The following is a 20621-nucleotide window of genomic DNA, read 5'->3' as shown; positions in this document are numbered from 1 at the left end:
GAGAAAGTCCATGCGCACGCGTTCAGATGCTATTCCCATTGATCTCATACAGATCGGTTTGCTTTTCTACTCTGCATCGACCCCGGTGACCCTTTCGAATGGTTGTGTGCGTCACTTGCTGTAGAGGCTGGAGTTTTACCCTCCTTTTCGCAAATAAAAAAACACAACAATTCGAACTGCAATCTTCGAAAGACATGCAAACATTGTATACTTTATTACAAGCACAAGTGCTCTAAACAAATAAAGTTGGCGAGTTAGAAGCCAAAAAAACACACATAAGTTTCCAGTAACAATGCTATTCCGAGCAAACATATGCTTACATACTATTAGTCACAAGCTTAACACAAAGACATTTTGTTTAGCTTCAGAAGCTTATCATACATTTGATGCTTCTTGTCATCAGAGGTTTCGGAGCTTCCGAGCAATTGCGGCCCAACCGATGATAAGTATGAAGGGCCAGAGTTCCTGGAGCATTACTTCAGCAATCATCATTGCTATCAGTTTTAATGCACGAAATAGTCCCATTCGAAGGCACAATGGCCGTGCAAGAATAACCAACTTTATTAAGAACTCCAAATCTCTATATAGCACAACGAGAGGAGTGAGCACAAAGATCGCAATGCCAGTAGCATTAGCAACCGGAGCTAGCACCATATACACGCCCAGTGCAAAAGCAGTAGCCAAGCAAGTGAGTGAACTTGACATGAAGAAAACAGATGCACCATAGTTCATTTGGCGAGTCACCAAGTTAACCAAAGGAGATCCAGTGAACATGAGACCAATAGTAGCTATTGAAGAGCAAATAAAAGCTAATGCGTTCGCCATCATGAATGCATCAAATGTATACCTTCCAGCAAGTGTTGGTGTGCCTCTGTTGGTTTGACTATCCGCTATCAAACCTCCAGGGACAGCAAAAGTTGCACCGAATGACATAGTAGCTATTAAAACTGAACCAAGGCCTAGCATTTGGCTTCCCTCTTTCATCTTCTCTGCTTCTTTGACCTCATCCTCTGGTTTTAACTGGCGACTATACTTTTCTACAAACTGATCGAAGCGAACACAACTAAATTTAGCACCAACCAAGTAGAGTGTTGCGTATACCATGTGGTCATTGTTCTGAAAAAACAAACAAAAATATGAGTACCATAAGGAGACACTAGCCATTACTTATTTTGGTGCACTTGAAGAGGGGCGAGAGTATATTACCCAAATGTGATTTTCTCCACGACGAAACAAGCTTCTGGATAAATCAAGAGGAGTCTGCTTATTGTTGTTTGCTAAACTTAAGTCCACTTCCATATTACCACATAGAGAACAAAAACTTCTAAGCATCCCAGACTGGACTGCAAAATGCAGTGCAGTGTTCCCATCATCGTCTCGCATATTCAAAATCCAATTCAAAGATGGGGTTTCACAAACAAAGGAGACTATTTTGAGTCTTCTTTTCTCAACGGAGACATGAAAGAATGTCTGTCCTTGAGCATTGCGCAAGCCGGCACTGCTAGGAAACTTCTCAAGTATAACTTTTAGGACATTTTCCGCACCTACAGAGGCAGCGACATGTATGGGGAACGATCCATTGTTGTCTGCTTGATACACTGGTGCTGGGTTAGCTTCTAATAATTGTCCGAATCTATCAGAACGCCGGAAAACTGATGAAAAGTGAAGAGGTGTGCTGCCATCACTGTCCCCATGAGTGGTAAGGCTACTATTCCAGTTCAACAGATTCTCTGTGATCCCTGAAAATGTGATATTTTGTTTGATTATCCAAGGTAAGTGAAGCAACATGATGACCATAAGATAATCGACAAGAAAAGAGTTTGAAAAATTCACTTCTTTTTCAGATGAGCATACGGCCAGTTTCCATTAGCAACTGGTATCATATTACCCCTTAGGTTATGTTAAACAAACTTTGTAGGTTTAGTCTCACTTCTATCTTACCTCTGTAGCAAAATTATCAGGATGTCTTGTACGATCCCTCACATAAGGTATATAATAAACATGCGCTCAGAAAACAAAAATGTATACTATATTGGTAGGCAGCTAATGGATTTAAGCTTGAAATACTTTGTGTATCTACATTGCATTGGTATTGGAGTACTGAACTCTGAAAATGTAAAATTAATACCTGAGGCTCGAAAAATTGCAGCATGTAGCGCATTTTGCCCATCTGGACCGAAATAAGAGAGATTTCCATTGCTCTTGTCATGTAAGGTCTGTGCGATAGTATATCTTTCCAGTGAAATTGCGAGGTACAACGACGAAATGCCTTCTTTAGGATAATTAGCCAAGTCTGGATCAGCCTTCAATAGACGCTCCACAATATCCTCATTTCCAATGCGGACAGCATCATGCAAGGCCGTCTCCTGAAACACATTCTCCTTTCTCAGGAGCTCGTGCAACCTCTTGCAACTTTCAGCAAGGTCAACAAGACAAGAGATCATTTGGGATTTACCGGCTCTGGCGGCGAAATGCAAGGGCGTCTCACCCTTTTTATTCACTGCAAACAGGAGGTCTTGGTCCCTCTTGTACATGATGATTGCGCACCTCAAGAAGTTCTCGCTGTCACCGTTGCTCGCAACCGCGTGTAGTGCGGTGTCTCCCTTGGCAGTGACGCCGTTGAGAAGCAGAGCAGCCGTGGGTGAAGCAGGTTGATCAACCATATTTTCTACATCTTGAGAAGCTTGAGGCACCGTCAGTCTTCCTGTAGTGCTGCATCATGCAGGGTATCCCATTAACAAGTCAAGAAATACCTGAGTAGGCTGGATCATTGGTGCTGCTTTTTGGTCTTCCTTGCTGAAAAGGTAATTCAGTGCCGTCCAGGAGCCAAAGGACGCCGCTGCCAACAGCAGGGGATTTATAGGCGCCCGCTTCCTTTCCCGGCCAGCTGCGGCAGGCAAATCATTGCTGCCTGACGGCATCATCTCCAACTGCTGGGAATCCCAAAGAGCAACAGCCAGAGCATTTGACGAGCTAGGAGGTGCAACTCCGGTGCTCAACGCCATGGCCAACATCGGGTCAGCACTCTCCATTGCACTCTCTCTTCTTAGGAGATACTCAATGTATGGATGGGGCTAGTTGTGTTGCGCTCTACTTCTGTCCGGGTACACCCTTATTAAGTATACAAACCTGCAAGAAATGCAGCCAAGCCTACTCCATTAGTTAAAGACGTAGTGAATGGTATGATGAAGACTAAGCCTCCTCCGTTTGTCTTGTTTCTTGGTGGTGATCTGGTGGCTCTTACATCGGAGCACATGGCTGTCAATTGTCTGCTCTTGTGTTTTTACTACTCGTCGATCGGTGTAGCACATGTAATCTATCTTCCCAATGACCTGGAGATGCGGAAGAGCACATGACTGACGCTACACTCCAAAGTATGACTTGAGGGCCTCCAGTGCGCTTTATTCCCTACGGTCAAACAATGACTTGAGGGCTGGCATTATTTCCTTGTTTATCTGCATTGTCCTAGAACTACGAGTGCCAAACTTTGAAGAGTAGACTGGCTGCTTGATGTAGGCCAAAAGACACGCACAGGACAAGGTGGGTGGGTGGGTTGGTGGTGGTGGTGGTGGTGCCAGGGGGTGGTTTACATGATGATATCTAAATAGTGAATAATACATACATAGCATGACCAAAACACCACCTTGTCCTGTGCGTGAACATTTGTTGATATCTAAAATGTGACAAAATGATGATACACCCTCATCCTATCTACATAAAAATGATGATATCTAAATAGTAAATAATACATACATAGCATGACCAAAACACTATAAATAGCCCCTACAGCCATGGGTCAGAGGCTCAGAGCTTGATTGCCACTGGTACGGCTGTACCAACCAAGAATGGACCAAAACCATTGTTACATCTGAAGCATCAAGGATGTGTAGGCTTACCACAAGAATAAGGTTAATCTGAGCCAGAAGAACAAGCAACAGAAGAGCATACATAGGATGTTAGAGAGGAATGTCCTCATACAGCTCCGAAGGAACAACTTGAATGGTTTTGGTAATTTCCTTAGGCCTCGGAGCAGGTCTGCACATCAAAGTGGGCCGGCGGGTTAGGAATTCCAAACTTTACCGTGGCTCAATCATGCTCTTGAGGCTCGTTGGCTTTGGTTGCAAAGAACGGACCAACAGAGGCCTTGGAGAGACTTGGACATTGACGTTTCGAACGAGGCGAGAGCTATCTACCATGCGGTAGTGCAAGCACATCTAGGCAATAGCTGTTAGAATTAATTCAAGGTACGCGATCGATCCAGGAACAAACAATCACAACACGATTACGACACTAAGGTATGTGAACGAGGTTCGACAAACTTACCTACTCCCCAGGACAATGACTACAGGTGCTCCTCCGTGAGATACCGCAACAATACCGGCCACCTGGGTGCCGGCACAAGCCATCGACTCTCCCTTGCGTGCCTGTCGCTATCTAGCTATTATGAATTACAATATGGGGTGCCTTCTCATATATAAGATGCTAAGGTACAATGTGTCTGATTCCGACACTACGCAACACTAGAACACCAAGTCCAAACGTAACCCAACTCGTACAAAATATTCGACACAAACTCAACAAACTCCACCTTGACGAATATTCTCCACCACCTTGAATTTGTTCATGCATCAAACTTCCATGTACTCCGGACTTGTGTTGTCTTCTTTGTAGCTTAACGAGAGCTACTCAACGAGTCCGCCCCAGACCCGCCGCCACCGTAGGATCCCGCTGCTACTCCCGCAACTCCAGTCTCTGTGACTCCACCTGCAATAGTGCTCCCTTGCAACTTGTAAAGATGTGAAACCGTCCTTCCTCCAATTATCATGGTCACCTCATCTTCCATGATTCTCATGGTCTTCTTATCCCGATCACAATGGAATACCATACCACCATCATGAAGAACTCCAAGCGAAATTAGATTCCTCCTTAGACCCGACAAATGCCCGACTCCTCGAAGCATCTGCTCGCTCAACTTCGTCAAACATCTTACTTTTGATGGCACCTACTCCAGCAACACGATAACCCGTGTCACCGCCCACATAGGTTAAACCAAACTCACCGGACTTGTACGAAGAGGACTACTCCCTGTTGGGTGTCGCATGAAAAGATTAAGTTGAATCCAACATTCATGCTTCACCTTTGGTTGGCCATTTGTCTGACACTACGGGGACATCACTACTGATGTCTGAGTAATCACCACTATTGAGATCTGGACAGTCTTTCTCATATGTGCCCACTGCTTACACTTGTGACATTGTATTTTTCTCTTTCTTTTTCTTGTTCTTCCCTGCCTTATATCCCCTCCGGCACTCTTCACCCTTGACTAGCAAACCTTCACCATGAGAGACTTCCACTACGTTCTTCATTCTCATATTATAAGATAGCAATGCCGCAGTAATATCCTCATTCTTGATGGTCTCCTTGCCGTGTGTCAAAGTAGTAATCAAATGGTCATAGGGTGATGGCAATGAACAAAGAAGCAGAATTGCCCTATCCTCGTCATCAACCGTCGCACCCAAGTATGCTAGGTCCTTCATGACTTGGTTAAAGGCGTTCATGTACTTCACAAGATCTAACCCCTCCCGCATCTTTATCCCATACAATTTTTGCTTCAGATACACTATGGTCGTCGTAGTCTTGGACATAAATTGACTTTCAAGCTTCTCCCAGATCTTCTTCGGCGAATTCTCATCCATCACATGATAAATAACCTTGTCCGGTAGACACAACAATATAGTCCTGGCTGCTTTCATCTATAACTCCTCCCAAGTCCTCGGCCTCCATCTTAGCTGGCTTGACTCCCCGCAACAATGCCATCAAGCATCCCTATTGTGCCAACAAATTTTTCACCCTTGTCTGCCATAATCCAAAGCTTTCACCCCCGTTGAACTTCTTCACCTGAAATCTTTCACCCTTGTCTTCTATAACCTAAAGCTTTCAGTCCCATCAAACTTCTCCACCTCAAAGCTGGGACCATGCAGGAGCCGAAAATCGCCACCGACTCCATCGAGTCGGGAATCCGGGTCCCCTTCGGCAAGGTTGACGCCTTCGTCGGCTTCATCGGTGAAGCCATGCATGAGCCGGAAACCGTGACCGACTCCGTCTCAGGAGGTGCCACACTCGTCCTCTCGGACGGCGAATGGTCGCTTGGTGATAACGACCTTGACGAAACCGAGTCCGTACTCCGGCTTTTCGACGAGAAGTTCGGTGGATATTTAGATAAGGAAGAGTACCCGGTCTCTTACGTGCCACCTAGTCACGCAGCTGTCTAACATGGCAGGAGATCAACAAGCCCAGCCTCGTTACGATGCCCAAGGAAACTTGATCACAACCTCGCCGGACGCATCCTCAAGCCAGAACCCGGGTTTTGAACGCCGGGTCAGGGAGCTAACACCGTGGTGGTAACCGGCGGAGGAGCAATAGCGGCCGAAGGAGCCGACAGATGAAGCTTTGGCGCACTCAGCGAGCTCCTCGCAGACCCGGTTACTCCGGTGAACGAGGAAGCACGAAAAACGGAGATCGAGAAGTGTAGTGAACAGCTCGCCAAGTTCAACAGAACATTGAAGCTGAAAAACGGAATGATGTCCTTAAGGAAGCCCAACGTTTGGAGAACGAGGGAATTCACCTTGGATTTCGCCAAGGAGAGTTGTCCATAGTGCAACAAAGGAGGAACCAGAGCCGGCTTCGGGCTGGATTAGGCCGATTGGAGCCACGGGCATGTGGCCGCGACCATGTTTGCCTCTGCTTTGGCTGGATCGGTAGTTGCTTTTTCTTTCTTGTTGTAAGCTCATCAGTCCGTTTCTCATGGGCTAGTAAAATCAGCCCGCTTTTTCTTTCTTTATTTGTTTGGCAAATCAATTTTACAACTTCCGGTTCATTTCCCTGCTTTCTTCATTTTTTGATATTATTTCTTCTTACATTTAAAAAATATTTTATATTGTTAATAAAATGAAAAATAAAAAATAAAAATAAAAATCATACACTAGTAGAAAAGGGGGCTATGGTCCAGGCCGGGTCAGCCCATTAGTCCCGGTTCAGTCTAGAACCGGGACCAATGGGGGCATTGGTCCCGATTCGTGAGCCCAGGAGGCCGGCCGGGCCACGTGGGCCATTGGTCCCGATTCGTCTGGACCTATTGGTCCCGGTTGGTGGGACGAACCGGGACCAATGGGCCTGCTCCTGGCCCACCACCATTGGTCCCGGTTGGTGGCCTGAACCGGGACCAAAGGCTCCCCTTTAGTCCCGGTTCATCCCACGAACCGGGACTAAATGGTCGGTCCTCGTTGCGATTCACAGTTTAGTCCCACCTCGCCAACCGAAGGGCGCCCACACTGATTTATAAGCCCGTCCCTCTATGCATTGTTGAGCTCCTCTCAAAATAAAAATAGATGCCCCTATACAGGAAATTTGACCTAAATTCATAATGAATTTCTTTGAAATTCATGGAAATTGATTATGAATTTAGGTTGAATTTTCTCCATAAGCGCATCTATGTTCATTTTTTTTAGTAATTTTAATCACAAACTTGAGATTCACACAAATTTCAAAGAATTCAAATTTTAACTATTCTAATTTGAAAACTAGAATCACTAACAGAAAGTTAATAATTTTTGGTATCTCTGTGCAGAAAGATTGTACATAGTAAATATAATACACAAAGTGTTTTCACAAAAATTTAGTAAACTAGTGATTCACACAAATTTTAAAAAATTCAAATTTAAACTATTCAAATTTTAAAGCTAATGGCACTAACAGAAAGTTTATAATTTTTGTGACCTAAAAGAAAAAAGAAATCACTAAAAAACTATAAGTATTTAGTTCTAAGTAGAAACGAAAAACTAATGGCACTAGTAAAGTTAATCACAAACTTGAGATTCACACAAATTTCAAAGAATTCAAATTTTAACTATTCTAATTTGAAAACTAATGGCACTAGTAATTTTAATCACAAACTTGAGATTCACACAAATTTCAAAGAATTCAAATTTTAATTATTCTAATTTGAAAACTAATGGCACTAACAGAAAGTTTATAATTTTTGTGACCTAAAAAAAATATATCACTAAAAAACTATAAGTATTTAGTTCTAAGTATAAACGAAAAAATAAATAGAAAAAAGAAAAAAATGCCACCTACTGGGCCCCCACGGCCTAAATACGACTAGAAACCCATCCATGGGCCAGTATTCAGGCCCGCAGGAGGCCCAGTTGGCCCACAGGCATAGCAGTGACAATTAGGCCCGTAAGCCTGCAATGGAGAGGAGCTCGAGAAGGGTGCGGCAGTGGGGCTTATAAACCACTGCGCACCCCTCTCAACTAGCGAGGTGGGACTAAACTTTCGACGCCGCGGCAGCACAAGGCCTTTGGTCCACTAGTAGAAAAAGGGTCAATCGTGAAGCACATTAGTGCCGGTTTGTATTTGAGCTGGCACTAATGTATACATTAGTGCCGGTTCCAACGGCTAGCCGGGCCGCTTTCATTAGTACCGGTTCGTGGCGAACCTTTAGCACCGGTTCGTGCCACGAACCGGTACTAATGAGAGTGGTGGTAGGATGTTGTCAGACAGGCGCCCCTCCAGCCCCTTTAGTACCGGTTCTTGGCACGAACCGGTACTAAAGGTCGTCCTATATAAACCCTTCGTCCACCAGCACTCTGTTCTTCCCCCTTTCCCCTCTCCGGCCCTCTCCTCTGTTCTTTCCTTCTTGCTCTCGAGTTCATCACAAAATTTGCCCAAAATTTGTCAAGATTTAAAGGCCCTCATCCATTCAAATGATCACAAAGCTTAGCAACTTTGTCCTTTCATCTCTCATTGCTAGATTAGCTCTTGCATTGGTTTATATAGTGATTAATTTGTGAGTTTAGTAATTTGGGAGGATATATATATATATGTGTGCTAGTATTTGATTTATATGCAATTTGAGGTCAAAAATAACACTTAGTTTGCATATGTAGGTGTGGTTTACTTAGTGCCTTCTAAATCTCCATCGTAGCCACCGTCGATCGCCCGCACCGTCCCGTCGCCGGCACCACCTTGTGGTGAGCCTCTTGTTCATGAAATTTTATATAAAAATTGATGTGTGTGATTTGGATATATAGTTACTCGTATAATTATCTTACCCGTACGTTGTTTGTTATACATATAGTGCCATGGTTTTGATATCCGTCCCCGTCGGCCCTAGTCCTTGTTATGATTCGGATGTGGTATGTATATTCTCTTTTAAAACTAGTTGCATTTCGTGTTTATGACAAATTATGCCCATCAAGTTGACATAGAAATTTTTTCTTGGAGGTATCTGAACCTGAAATTCCAACCGACCCTATTGCCGAGAGGTTAAATTTAGTTGAAAGAGAAAACGAGTACTTGAAAGAAAAATTGAAAAGAATTGAGGGGGAGAAGATGGAATTGGAGTTGCATGTTGCCGATGTCGTCGATGATCACAAGATCAAGATGGAGAAAATGCGCTTGAAGATTAGAAAGATTAGAAAATATGCCATCGATAGTGAGGCTTGGTATCATTATGCTGTTGGATCCATTGTTACCTTAGTTGCGATCTTGATCGTATTTGTTGTTGCATTTAAATGCTTTAGCTAGAGAGTTATTTGTTTGTTGCATTTAAGTGTTGTATGAACTTTATGTATGAACTTGTATTAATTTGGTCTATTCGGTGTTGTGTAATGAAGATGAGCCGGCAATGGATGTACGATGACCGATGCTCTCCCCAGTTCGTTGAGGGCGTGCGTACTTTTCTGCTTGCGGCTGAGGCAAACAAGCGGGCGGATGGTTTTATGCCTTGTCCATGTGCTCGCTGTAAGAATGGTCACAATTACTCTACGTCAAGAACCATTCACGTCCACCTGTTTAAGACCGGTTTCATGCCCCATTATAATGTTTGGACCAAGCACGGAGAAAGAGGGGTTATGATGGAAGACAATGAAGAAGAAGAGGACGACGACAGCTATCCTGGCCATGGGCTCCCTGAATACGATGGTACAACAATGGGGGAAGAAGCTGAGCCGGTAATGCGGGAAGAAGCTGAGCCGGCAATGCGGGAAAAAGCTGAAGAAGAGGCATCAGATGAGCCCGTTGATGATCTAGGTCAGGCCATTGCCGATGCAAAGAGAAACTGCGCAAGTGATTTGGAGAAGAAGAAGTTGCAGCGCATGTTAGAGGATCACAAAAAATTGTTGTACCCGAATTGCGTAGGTGACAAGAAAAAGCTGGGCACCACACTGGAATTGCTGCAATGGAAGGCAGAGAATGGTGTATCTGACAAGGGATTTGGAAAGTTGCTGGTAATGATAAAGGATATGCTTCCAAAGGACAACGAATTGCCCGAGAGTACGTACGAAGCAAAGAAGGTTGTTTGCCCTCTAGGGTTAGAGGTGCAGAAGATACATGCATGCCCTAATGATTGCATCCTCTACCGCGGTGAGTACGAGGATTTGAACGCTTGCCCGATATGTGGTGCATTGCGCTATAAGATCTGCCGCGATGACCCTGGTGATGTCGAGGGCCGGCGCCCCAGGAAGAAGATTCCTGCCAAGGTGATGTGGTATGCTCCTATAATACCACGGTTGAAACGTTTGTTCCAAAACAAAGAGCATGCCAAGGCGATGCGATGGCACAGAGAAGACCGTAAGAAAGACGAAAAGTTGAGAGTACCCGCTGACGGGTCTCAGTGGAGAAAAATCGAAAGAAAGTACGGGAAGGAGTTTGCAGATGACGCAAGGAGCGTATGGTTTGGTCTAAGCACAGATGGCATTAATCCTTTTGGGGAGCAGAGCAGCAACCATAGCACCTGGCCTGTGACTCTATGTTTGTATAACCTTCCTCCTTGGTTGTGCATGAAGCGGAAGTTTATTATGATGCCAGTGCTCATCCAAGGCCCTAAGCAACCCGGCAACGACATTGATGTGTACCTAAGGCCATTAGTTGAAGAACTCTTACAACTGTGGAATGGAACAGGTGTACGTGCGTGGGATGAGCACATGGGGGAAGAATTTGACCTAAAGGCGTTGTTGTTCGTGACCATCAATGATTGGCCTGCTCTCATTAACCTTTCAGGACAGACAAAAAAGGGATACCGTGCATGCACGCACTGTTTGGACGATACCGACAGTATATATTTGGCTAATTGTAAGAAGAATGTGTACCTGAGACATCGTCGATTTCTTCCGAGCAGGCATCCCGTAAGAAAGAAAGGCAAGCATTTCAAAGGTGAGGCAGATCACCGGACGAAGTCTCGCCACCGTACTGGTGCTGATGTAGATGATATGGTCAAGGATTTGAAGGTGGTGTTTGGAAAGGGTCCTGGTGGACAAACTGTTCCGAATGACGCTGACGGACGCGCACCCATGTGGAAGAAGAAATCTATATTTTGGGACCTGCCCTATTGGAAAGACCTCGAGGTCCGCTCCGCAATCGACGTGATGCACGTGACGAAGAATCTTTGTGTGACCTTGCTTGGCTTCTTGGGCGTGTATGGGAAGACAAAAGATACACCTGAGACACGGGAGGACCAGCAACGTATGCACGGAAAAGACGGCATACATCAGGGTCATGCAAGCTACGCTCTTACCAAAGAAGAGAAGGAAATCTTCTTTGAATGCCTGCTCAGTATTAAGGTACCGTCTGGCTTCTCGTCGAATATAAAGGGAATAATAAACATGGCAGAGAAAAAGTTCCAGAACCTAAAGTCTCATGACTACCACGTGATTATGACGCAACTGCTTCCGGTTGCATTGAGGGGGCTTCTACCGGAAAACGTTCGATTAGCCATTGTGAAGCTATGTGCATTTCTCAATGCAATCTCTCAGAAGGTAATCGATCCAGAAATCATACCAAGGTTACAGAATGATTTGGTGCAATGTCTTGTTAGTCTCGAGTTGGTGTTCCCACCATCCTTCTTCAACATCATGACGCACGTCCTAGTTCACCTATGCGAAGAGATTAACGTTTTGGGTCCTGTATTTCTACACAATATGTTCCCCTTTGAGAGGTTCATGGGAGTCTTAAAGAAATATGTTCATAACCGTCCTAGGCCAGAAGGAAGCATCTCCAAGGGCCGTCAAATTGAGGAGGTCATTGAGTTTTGTATTGACTTTATTCCTGACCTTAAGCCGATTGGTGTTCCTGAATCGCGGCATAAGGGCAGACTGGATGGAAAAGGCACGCTAGGAGGGGAACAAATAATATGTATGGATGGACATTCTCTCACTGAAGCACACTACACAGTTCTACAAAATTCCGCCTTGGTGGCTCCGTATATGGATGAACACAAGAATTTGCTACGCTCCAAACACCCGGAGCGGTCTGATGACTGGATTACACGTGAACAAACCAGGAGTTTCGCCAGCTGGTTGCAAGCACGTACCATGCATGACACCTCTATTGAAGATGACATGTACTTGCTGTCCCAGTTACCATCTTCGAATATAATGACTTTCAAAGGGTACGAGATAAATGGTAATACATTTTACACGATCGCCCAAGATAAGAAGAGCACCAACCAAAACAGTGGTGTCCGCTTTGATGCAGAAACCAAGACGGGAAAGGAAACATATTATGGTTATATACAGGACATATGGGAACTTGACTATCGACGTGGTTTGAAGGTCCCTTTGTTTCGGTGAAAATGGGTCAATATGACACGAGGCGGGGTAACGGAAGACCCGCAGTACGGAATGACAACAGTGGATCTCAACAATCTTGCGTATGCAGACGAACCATTCGTCCCAGCCAATGATGTGGCACAGGTTTTCTATGTGAAGGACATGTCTACCAAGCCAAGAAAAACAAAAGATAAGGAAGCGAATGCATCGTACGATGAGTCAAAGCGGCACATAGTTCTTTCTGGGAAGAGAAACATCGTGGGAGTGGATGACAAGACAGACAAGTCAGAAGATTATGAAAAGTTTGATGAAATTGCTCCATTCACAGTGAATATTGACCCGAGCATCCCGTTAAATGATGAAGATTTTCCATGTCTACGACGCAGAGGGACACACGCGAAGAAAAAGTTTCACACCCAAAGATCTGGGATGTGATCGGCTTAGCTATCATCACTTTCTTCTGTGTTTCACACCCAGGAGGGAATCTCTGTAATAGTTAGGGTAGCTAGTTATGTGTTTTGGCATTTGAAACGCGAAGAAATTTTATGTGCAAGCAAATTCTTTCATGCATTTATTGATTTTTTTCAGCTAAATGACCCTGAAATTGAAAAGCATTTCAAATGAACTCAGAAAATGATGAAAGTTGGCATGGTATCATAATTTCACCCACATAGCATGTGCAAAAAAGTAGAGAGGGTTACCGCAAAAACTGGATGCACTTTGTGTACAAAATGGACAATCTGTTTCGAAGTATCAGGGTTTCGGACGAAAACTCATCCGTTACAAAGGCATTTCATTTTTAAATAACTTAAGAATTACCAAATTGAATATAATGATAAAACACACTAATATTAAACATAAGAAAAAAGAATCACTGGAAAATGTATTTTTAAAGTTAAGTTATTCACAAACTAGTGATTCACACAAATTTCAAATAATTCAAAATTTAAACTATTCAAATTTAAAAACTACCGGCACTAACTGAAAGTTTCTAAAAACTATCAAAAATATTCACAAAGAAACTCTAAATACAGCAAAAAACAACTAAAAATAAATAAAACAAAATAAATAAAGCAGAAAAGAAAAAACTAAATGAAAAAAGCCCACCTACCGGGCCACAGCGGCCTGCATACGACTAGAAACCCAACCTGTTGTTGGGCCAGGATGCAGGCCCGCAAGCCTAATAGATCCCACAGGGCAGAGTAGCAGAGGTAGGCCCAGAAGGCCTGCTTTAGAGAGGAGCTCGAGACAGCAGCGGCGGCGGGGCTTATAAGCAAGTGTGAGCGCCCTTCGGCTAGCGAGGTGGGACTAAACTTCTGCGCCCCTCGCCTGGCAGCGCACCCCCTTTAGTACCGGGTCTTGGCACCAACCGGTACTAAAGGGGGGGCCTTTAGTACCGGTTGGAGCCAGGAACCGGTACTAAAGGGGGGTGCTCCCCCCCCCCCCCCCCCCGCTTGGCCTGGCCAAAGCAGGCCTTTAGTACCGGTTGGTGGCTCCAACCGGTACTAAAGGTGTCCCCTATATAAGAAACACTTCGAAAATTTTCAGTTTCTCATCTCCCACTTCTCTCTGCCGCCACCCCGTCCCGCGCCGTCGCCGCCCCCGTCCTCGTCGCGCCGTCCCCGTCGACTCCGCGACGCCCCCGTCCTCGTCGCGTCGTCCCCGTCGACTCCGCGGCACCCCCATCGCCGTCCCGGTCGCCGATCCATTCGCTTCACCGTCGCCGTCGCCTTTGGATCGACCTCGCCCTCGCCGTCGCCGTCGCCTCGACCTTGCCCGCGCGCGCTGTGAGCCCCTCCCCCGGCCCCTCTCCTCCCTCCAATCGATCGTAGCGCACACCGGCACCGGCGCCGACCGTAGCGCACACACACGCGCGCGCGCACACACACACTACACACACACACACACACACACTACTCACACACACTAGACGCGCACACACACACAATTTAGCTTTTAGTTTTTTCTGTTTTTAGCTTTTAGTTTTTCTGTTTTTCTGTTTTTCATACAAAGTTTTAGATGAATTAATTAATTAGATTAGATTAATGTCAAATAGTATGTAGAAATGTTAGTTATAATATATATAATGTCAAATGTTATAGAAATGTTAGTTATATAGAAATGTTAGAAATTTTGGAAATGTTAGTTTTAGCTAGCTAGATGAATTAGATTAATTTCAAATTGTTAGACGATGATCGATGTTTTTTTAGTTTCTTATATTTTTAGTTATAAAATTTAGAATTTGCATATATGAAATCATCACAATCCATCATTTAAAAAATGTTACTTTACTTTTGCGGCATATAGTATTTTGTTGTCGACGATGCCCGGCCCGCATCCTCGCCGTCGACACGTCCGCGACGACGTCCTGCTTCAGAGGACCCATGTCCGGGACTGGGCTCCGCCGGGCTGGCACTGGGAGGTGCTACCTTCAGGGGCGCGACGCTTGGTGAGGAACCAGGCCCCGGGTCCCGTCGTCGACCCTCATCTCCTTTGATGGCATTCACGTGGGCCACTTTCGGTGCGGAGGGAGCCGGCCCCGCCGGAGGTGGTACGTCGTCGTGTCAGGGAGGAGGACGAGCACGTCCATCGCTACATGGCTGCTATGGACGTCAGGTTCTCCAATACCTGGCAGGTTCTTTGGGGAGATCACCCGAGCTATGATCCAATGATGGTTCCTTCTCTTTGGGTGTCCACCGCCCGCACCTCAGGAACCGCGAGTGGCCTAGATTACTCTGTACTATTCGATCTTTATTAGCTTGCTAGCTAGCTAGCTAGTGATGTATTCAATATTATATCTATTATTCGAGATGATGTATTCGAGATTATATCTATTATTCGAGACGATGTATTCGAGATTATATCTATTATTCGAGATTATACTAAATTGTTTTATATTTCTTTTGGCATAGTTAAATAAAAGCTATGGCGGACAATACCGACAGAGAGAGAGAACAGACCATGCTCGATATCATACGCGGGCCAGATGATGATCAGAATGAAGAAGATTTTGACGGCTCCGAATTTCTAAACAACACCGGAGAGGGTGATATGATATTCGATCGCGACGACCGAGAAGATGAAGTCATGAACTACGACGAAGAACATGTTGATCCTGAAACAACAAACACCGGCGAGGTATATATATTTATATAAGCAGGAATCTGGTGATCATCGCATGTTTTAAATGAGTTGAAGATATATTAACGAATCGATATCTTTCTTCTTTCAGCCATCCGGATCGAGCAAATCTTCAGGCAAAAGGACGAAACGAGGCCCGAACAAAAAGTTGAAGGAGGGCGTAAAGTACAATATCGAGGCAATCAGACCTAATGGCGAACCATTAGCGCCTAAGAAGATTGCGGACAAGTTCGTTCGTCAGTGCGGAGTTCTTGTGAAGGACCAACTCCCGATCTCCCTTCAAGAATGGAGAAAGCCAGCAAATCCACGTCTAGATGTTACTTTTGTCGACGAGAATCAAAAAAATCTGCTTTGGGATACTCTCATGGAACATTTCACCCTACCAGATAATTTCATAGAAGCAGACGTGCGGAAAGTCAAGGACGCTGCTTTTAGGAAGACGGCGGTTGCATTCAAGAACCACAAGAGAATGACGTGGGAGAAGTACGTCAAGGGAGGAAGGAAGACTCCAGTATTCGAGGGGATACTAGAGAATCAAAGTGCTCATTGGGACGATTTCGTGAAATTCAAGGATTCAGAATTAGCTAAGGAACGGTCGAGAATAAACAAGAAGAATGCCGAAAAAAAGGATAAGTTCCATAAGCTGGGGCCAGGTGGCTACGCGGTGGCAATGCCTAAGTGGGATAAGTCTGAGAAAGAGATGGAGGATGCAGGTGTCACTCCGGTTAGTAAGAGCTGGCCCCCCAGGTGCAGGACTTGGTTCTATGCGCATGGGGGGGAGTTGGACCCGAAGACAGGCAATGTTTCGACTAAGGCATGTCTGAACGGAGCCAACGATGCGCTACTTGTTGCAATAGAAGAGGCTCGATCGGGGGTGTTCCATCCCAACAGAGAGAACGACGAGCTTACGCGTGCCCTGGGAAATCCTGAACACCCGGGAAGAACACGAGGTAAGGGCGCTATTCCGTGGTATGAGGGGTTTTCGGACTGGAACGCCGACTACAGAACCCGTGCGAGAAAGAAGATTGCGGAGGAGAAGAAGAGGAAGATGGAGGAGGAGCAAAGGAAGCTCGACTATGAACGCCTTCAAGGCCTAGAAGCAAGTCAAGCGGAATTGGCAGCTAAATTCCAGCGGCAGCAGGAGCAGATCGACTCACTTAGCCAGCAAAGGGGGTCTCAGCAGCTGCAGCAGCTAGCGGATGATCCAGCATTGGATACCACCGCCCCATCCATGCCGAGAAGCAGCGTGGGTTCCGCCCCGGGCGACGCAGTAGTGCTGGATAGATACCCCGTGGATGACATCACGGAGAACACTAATTGCGAGCTACACTTCAAAATGAAGAACATATCCATGAAGGTGGCGGACGCCGTTGCTTTTTCAAATTCCCCCGAGGCAACCTTCCATTGCAACCCGATTCCAGCGGGCTATGCTCGTGTCTTGGTTGATGAGGTGGTGGACCAATATTCGGGGCTAGAGCTTGACATTCCTGGAGGTGATGAGGAGCACACACTCGGAGATGCCAAACATCGTATCATCCTATGGAGAAAGGATTGCATCATTTTTTGAAGGCCACCGACACCGCATCACCCGACTCCTCGTCGAAGTCCGCCACCGAGTCAGCAGACTCCCGCTCCTCCAAGTCCACCAACGCGTGAGGCCACTCCTCCTCCTCCAAGTCCGGCAAAGTGTCAAGCCACTCCTCCTCCAAATCCGACACAGCGTCAGACGTCCACTCCTCCTCCAAGTCCGGCACAACCTCAGGCCACTCCTCCTCCAAGTCCGGCACAGCTTCAGGCCACTCCTCCTCGTCCAACTCAGCCCCGTCAGCCGTCTCCGCCGCCTCAGCAATCGCAGAAGAGACACCCCGTAGCTATGGTGCGTAGCGGTACCAGTCGAGGTCATAGTACAGGAAGTACAGGCGGAGGCAAGCGATATAAATATGGTCCAAACCTCACTACTCCTCTTCCTGTGAGGGCTTACGACAGGACCGAGGAGCAAACCAATGCCATAGTGCGGGCAGAAGTTGACGCCCATTTTGGACCGAAACCGCCACCGCCGCCAAGGGAGAAAGTGCCTGTGGAAGTAGTTGACCACTTCATTCGTATGGCTCAACCACCAGCTCCTAAGCCTGTTGACACAGACTATGAGCGCCACATCAGGAAGTTACATCGACAACGTCTACAGAAGGAGGCGAGCTCGAGCTTGAGCAAACAACAAGCAGCTGTCGAAAAATGCGGGAAAACCATTGCCCAGATGGGAGAACAGGCGGCGCAATCGACCCCCCCCCCCCCCGCTTGTTGTGCCGACAACACGTGACAGTACGCGCGCCCAATATTACTGTGGCCAAACAGTTTAGTTTCCGAGGTGGGCGATGTGGTAATAACCCAAGAGCATATAATGCAGGCTGAAGAACTCAAGATCACTGTTGGACAACTCCTCGAGATCGAGGACATGCCTGTGATTACAGATGAGGAAATAAAACGGAAATATGTCCGGGACCAACCTTTGGTCAAGCCAGAAGATGTCAAGAAGCTCCCAACGAGAATGTATGAATTGCATCAATGGTACATGGACATTACCAAGAGATCCGATTGAGAGTCCCTCATGGTGTATGTCAAGAAGGATCAATACTACCATGAGAAAGCTGTGGCCGTTGAGTATTCTGAACTGTTTCAGTTATACAATCAAGACGCACTCGACAAATCTATCGTCAGTTGCTATTGTCTGTAAGTGATTTCTTTCTGTAATTTAAGTCTCAAGCTAGCTGTAGTGATCCTTTTGATCAATCATTACCTGTAATTATCCTCACTATATTCTTTTCTGTGGTATTATGCAGGATGAAGATGTATGAAATGAGAAAAGGTGGACGCTATGGCATTGGGTTCATTGACCCAAACACCGTTAATCAATACACATGGAAAATGAGCAAGTATTATGAAAAGCAGGTAGAGGACAGCATGCTAGAGTTCTTGAAGCACCTCAAATATAATGAAGATATACTACTTCCTTACAACTTCGAGTGAGTCACACTTTCTTGTACTACAAATTCTCTGTTTTTGCCTACTAGCTAGCTACATGTTTTTTCTTACATATGCCCACTTAATTAAGACATGCAAACGTGTGTGCATGCAGATTTCACTGGATCTTGTGTATCATTAAAGTTGACGCCGGAACAGTTGAAATACTGGACTCGCTACTCAAAGCAAATAGTGACTACAACATCTTGTATGGGATAGTCAACAGGTAATTTCAATCATTATTAACTATATATCTCGGCCTATTTAGTTCGTCATTTCATGATATGAACTATTTAATAACCCCTTTATTCATTTTCTTTGTCGACGGGCAGGGCTTGGGCAAGGTTCATCAGCGTCACGGAAGGCGAATGGAAACCACAGCTGAAATGGTTTCGATCCAAGGTAAGTAATTAAGTAGTACTAGCTAGCTAGCTAGCTGCCATCTCTTTAATTATCATGCTTGATTAATTATTATCTGATCAAATTAAATTCCATTCTCGTAATAAAGGCCCTGAAGCAGGCGCAGGGGACTAATCTGTGTGCATACTGCGTTTGCGAGAACATTCGCATGATGGCGTCCGAAAGGAGCAGATCTCAAAGACAGGAATGGGTACGCTTGTCAGAACACTATTCACAATTTTTACACCATTATCGATATCTAGTCACACAACTAATACACATGCATATTGATCTCCTTCTTAACAGTTCAAAGAGGTGCGGGACAAGCTCCTAGAAACGGAGCGCGTAGAAGCACTTCAAGAGGAAATAGCGGGATTTTTGCTCGACCAGGTCATAAATCCGAAGGGAGAATACTATTACCCGCTACCGCCCCCATCGAACATGTCATGAACCAATTCCAATTGTCATCGTGCTCCGAAGGCACCAATTAAGCTAATGCCACTGGCTCCGAAGGCAACATGCATATGTAGGAGAAATTGTATATAGTTATACATGTGTGTATGTGTAAATTAATATGGTGGTTTGTGAGACATTGATGATATATATATATATATATATATGATTGGTTCTACTAGAAATTCTATTTATATATATATATATGCATAACGTGTACAATGTGTAGTACCGTAAAATACCAGCAAACGAAAAAGAATTAAAATGGAAAACAAAAAATTAAATGAAAAAGAAATCATAAAACCAAAAATCCCCCAAACATTTTAGTACCGGTTGGTGTTACCAACCGGTACTAAAGGGCTCCCGGCCCCCGGAGCTGGTTCGTGCCACGTGGTTGCCCTTTAGCACCGGTTCGTGCTGAACCGGTACTAAAGGGGGGGCCTTTAGTGCCGAAATGTTAGTGCCGGTTCCGAAACCGGCACTAAAGGGCCTTACGAATCGGTGCTATTGCCCTGTTCTGCACTAGTGGTCCCGGTTGGTGGCACCAACCGAGACCAAAGGCCCCCTTTAGTCCCGATTGGTGCCACCAACCGGGACCAAAGGCCGCCGCTTCCCGCCCTTTGGGCTGCCGAAAAGTGGCCTTTGGTCCCGGTTGGTGGCACCAACCGGGACTAAAGGGGGGCATTGGTCCCGGTTTGTGCCACGAACCGGGACCAATGGCTTTGCTATATAAGCAAAGACTTAGGAAATTTTCACATTTCCCTCGCAGTTGCCCCCGACGACGCCGAGCACATCGACGCCGCCAGGCTGCCCCGACGCCGTCCGCCGCCCCTGCCGTCGCCCCTGACCGCGTCATCGTCGTCGCCGTCGCCGCCCCGTGCCCCCCTGCCTCCTCGCCGCCGACGCCGTGCGCCTCACCGTCGCCGTCCGCCGCCCGTGCCGTCGCCCCCGACCGCGCCGTCGCCGTCGCCCGTGCCTCGCCGTCGCCGCCGCCGCCCC

General features: G+C 45.9%; 2 protein-coding genes across 2 annotated transcripts; both read right to left on the bottom strand.

Moving 5' to 3' along the window:
• Nucleotides 1-399: 399 nt before the first annotated feature.
• LOC147988513 (protein ACCELERATED CELL DEATH 6-like) lies at nucleotides 400-1788 on the bottom strand. Its single transcript, XM_087535024.1, has 2 exons — nucleotides 1207-1788; nucleotides 400-1116 (listed from the first exon to the last, which is right to left on the bottom strand). Exons 1-2 carry the CDS (start codon nucleotides 1786-1788, stop codon nucleotides 400-402), a joined length of 1299 nt encoding a protein of 432 aa, XP_087391150.1.
• Nucleotides 1789-1829: 41 nt separating this feature from the next.
• Nucleotides 1830-3005, bottom strand: LOC147988512 (uncharacterized). The gene is made up of 3 exons (XM_087535020.1): nucleotides 2848-3005; nucleotides 2129-2712; nucleotides 1830-1873 (listed from the first exon to the last, which is right to left on the bottom strand). Exons 1-3 carry the CDS (start codon nucleotides 3003-3005, stop codon nucleotides 1830-1832), a joined length of 786 nt encoding a protein of 261 aa, XP_087391146.1.
• Nucleotides 3006-20621: the final 17616 nt, after the last annotated feature.

The sequence above is a fragment of the Triticum urartu genome, chromosome 1A, assembly GCF_056163025.1.
Source record: "Triticum urartu cultivar PI428250 chromosome 1A, HENAU_Tu73, whole genome shotgun sequence".
Classification (NCBI taxonomy): Eukaryota; Viridiplantae; Streptophyta; class Magnoliopsida; order Poales; family Poaceae; genus Triticum; species Triticum urartu.
This window is presented reverse-complemented; position numbering and strand designations above follow the sequence as displayed.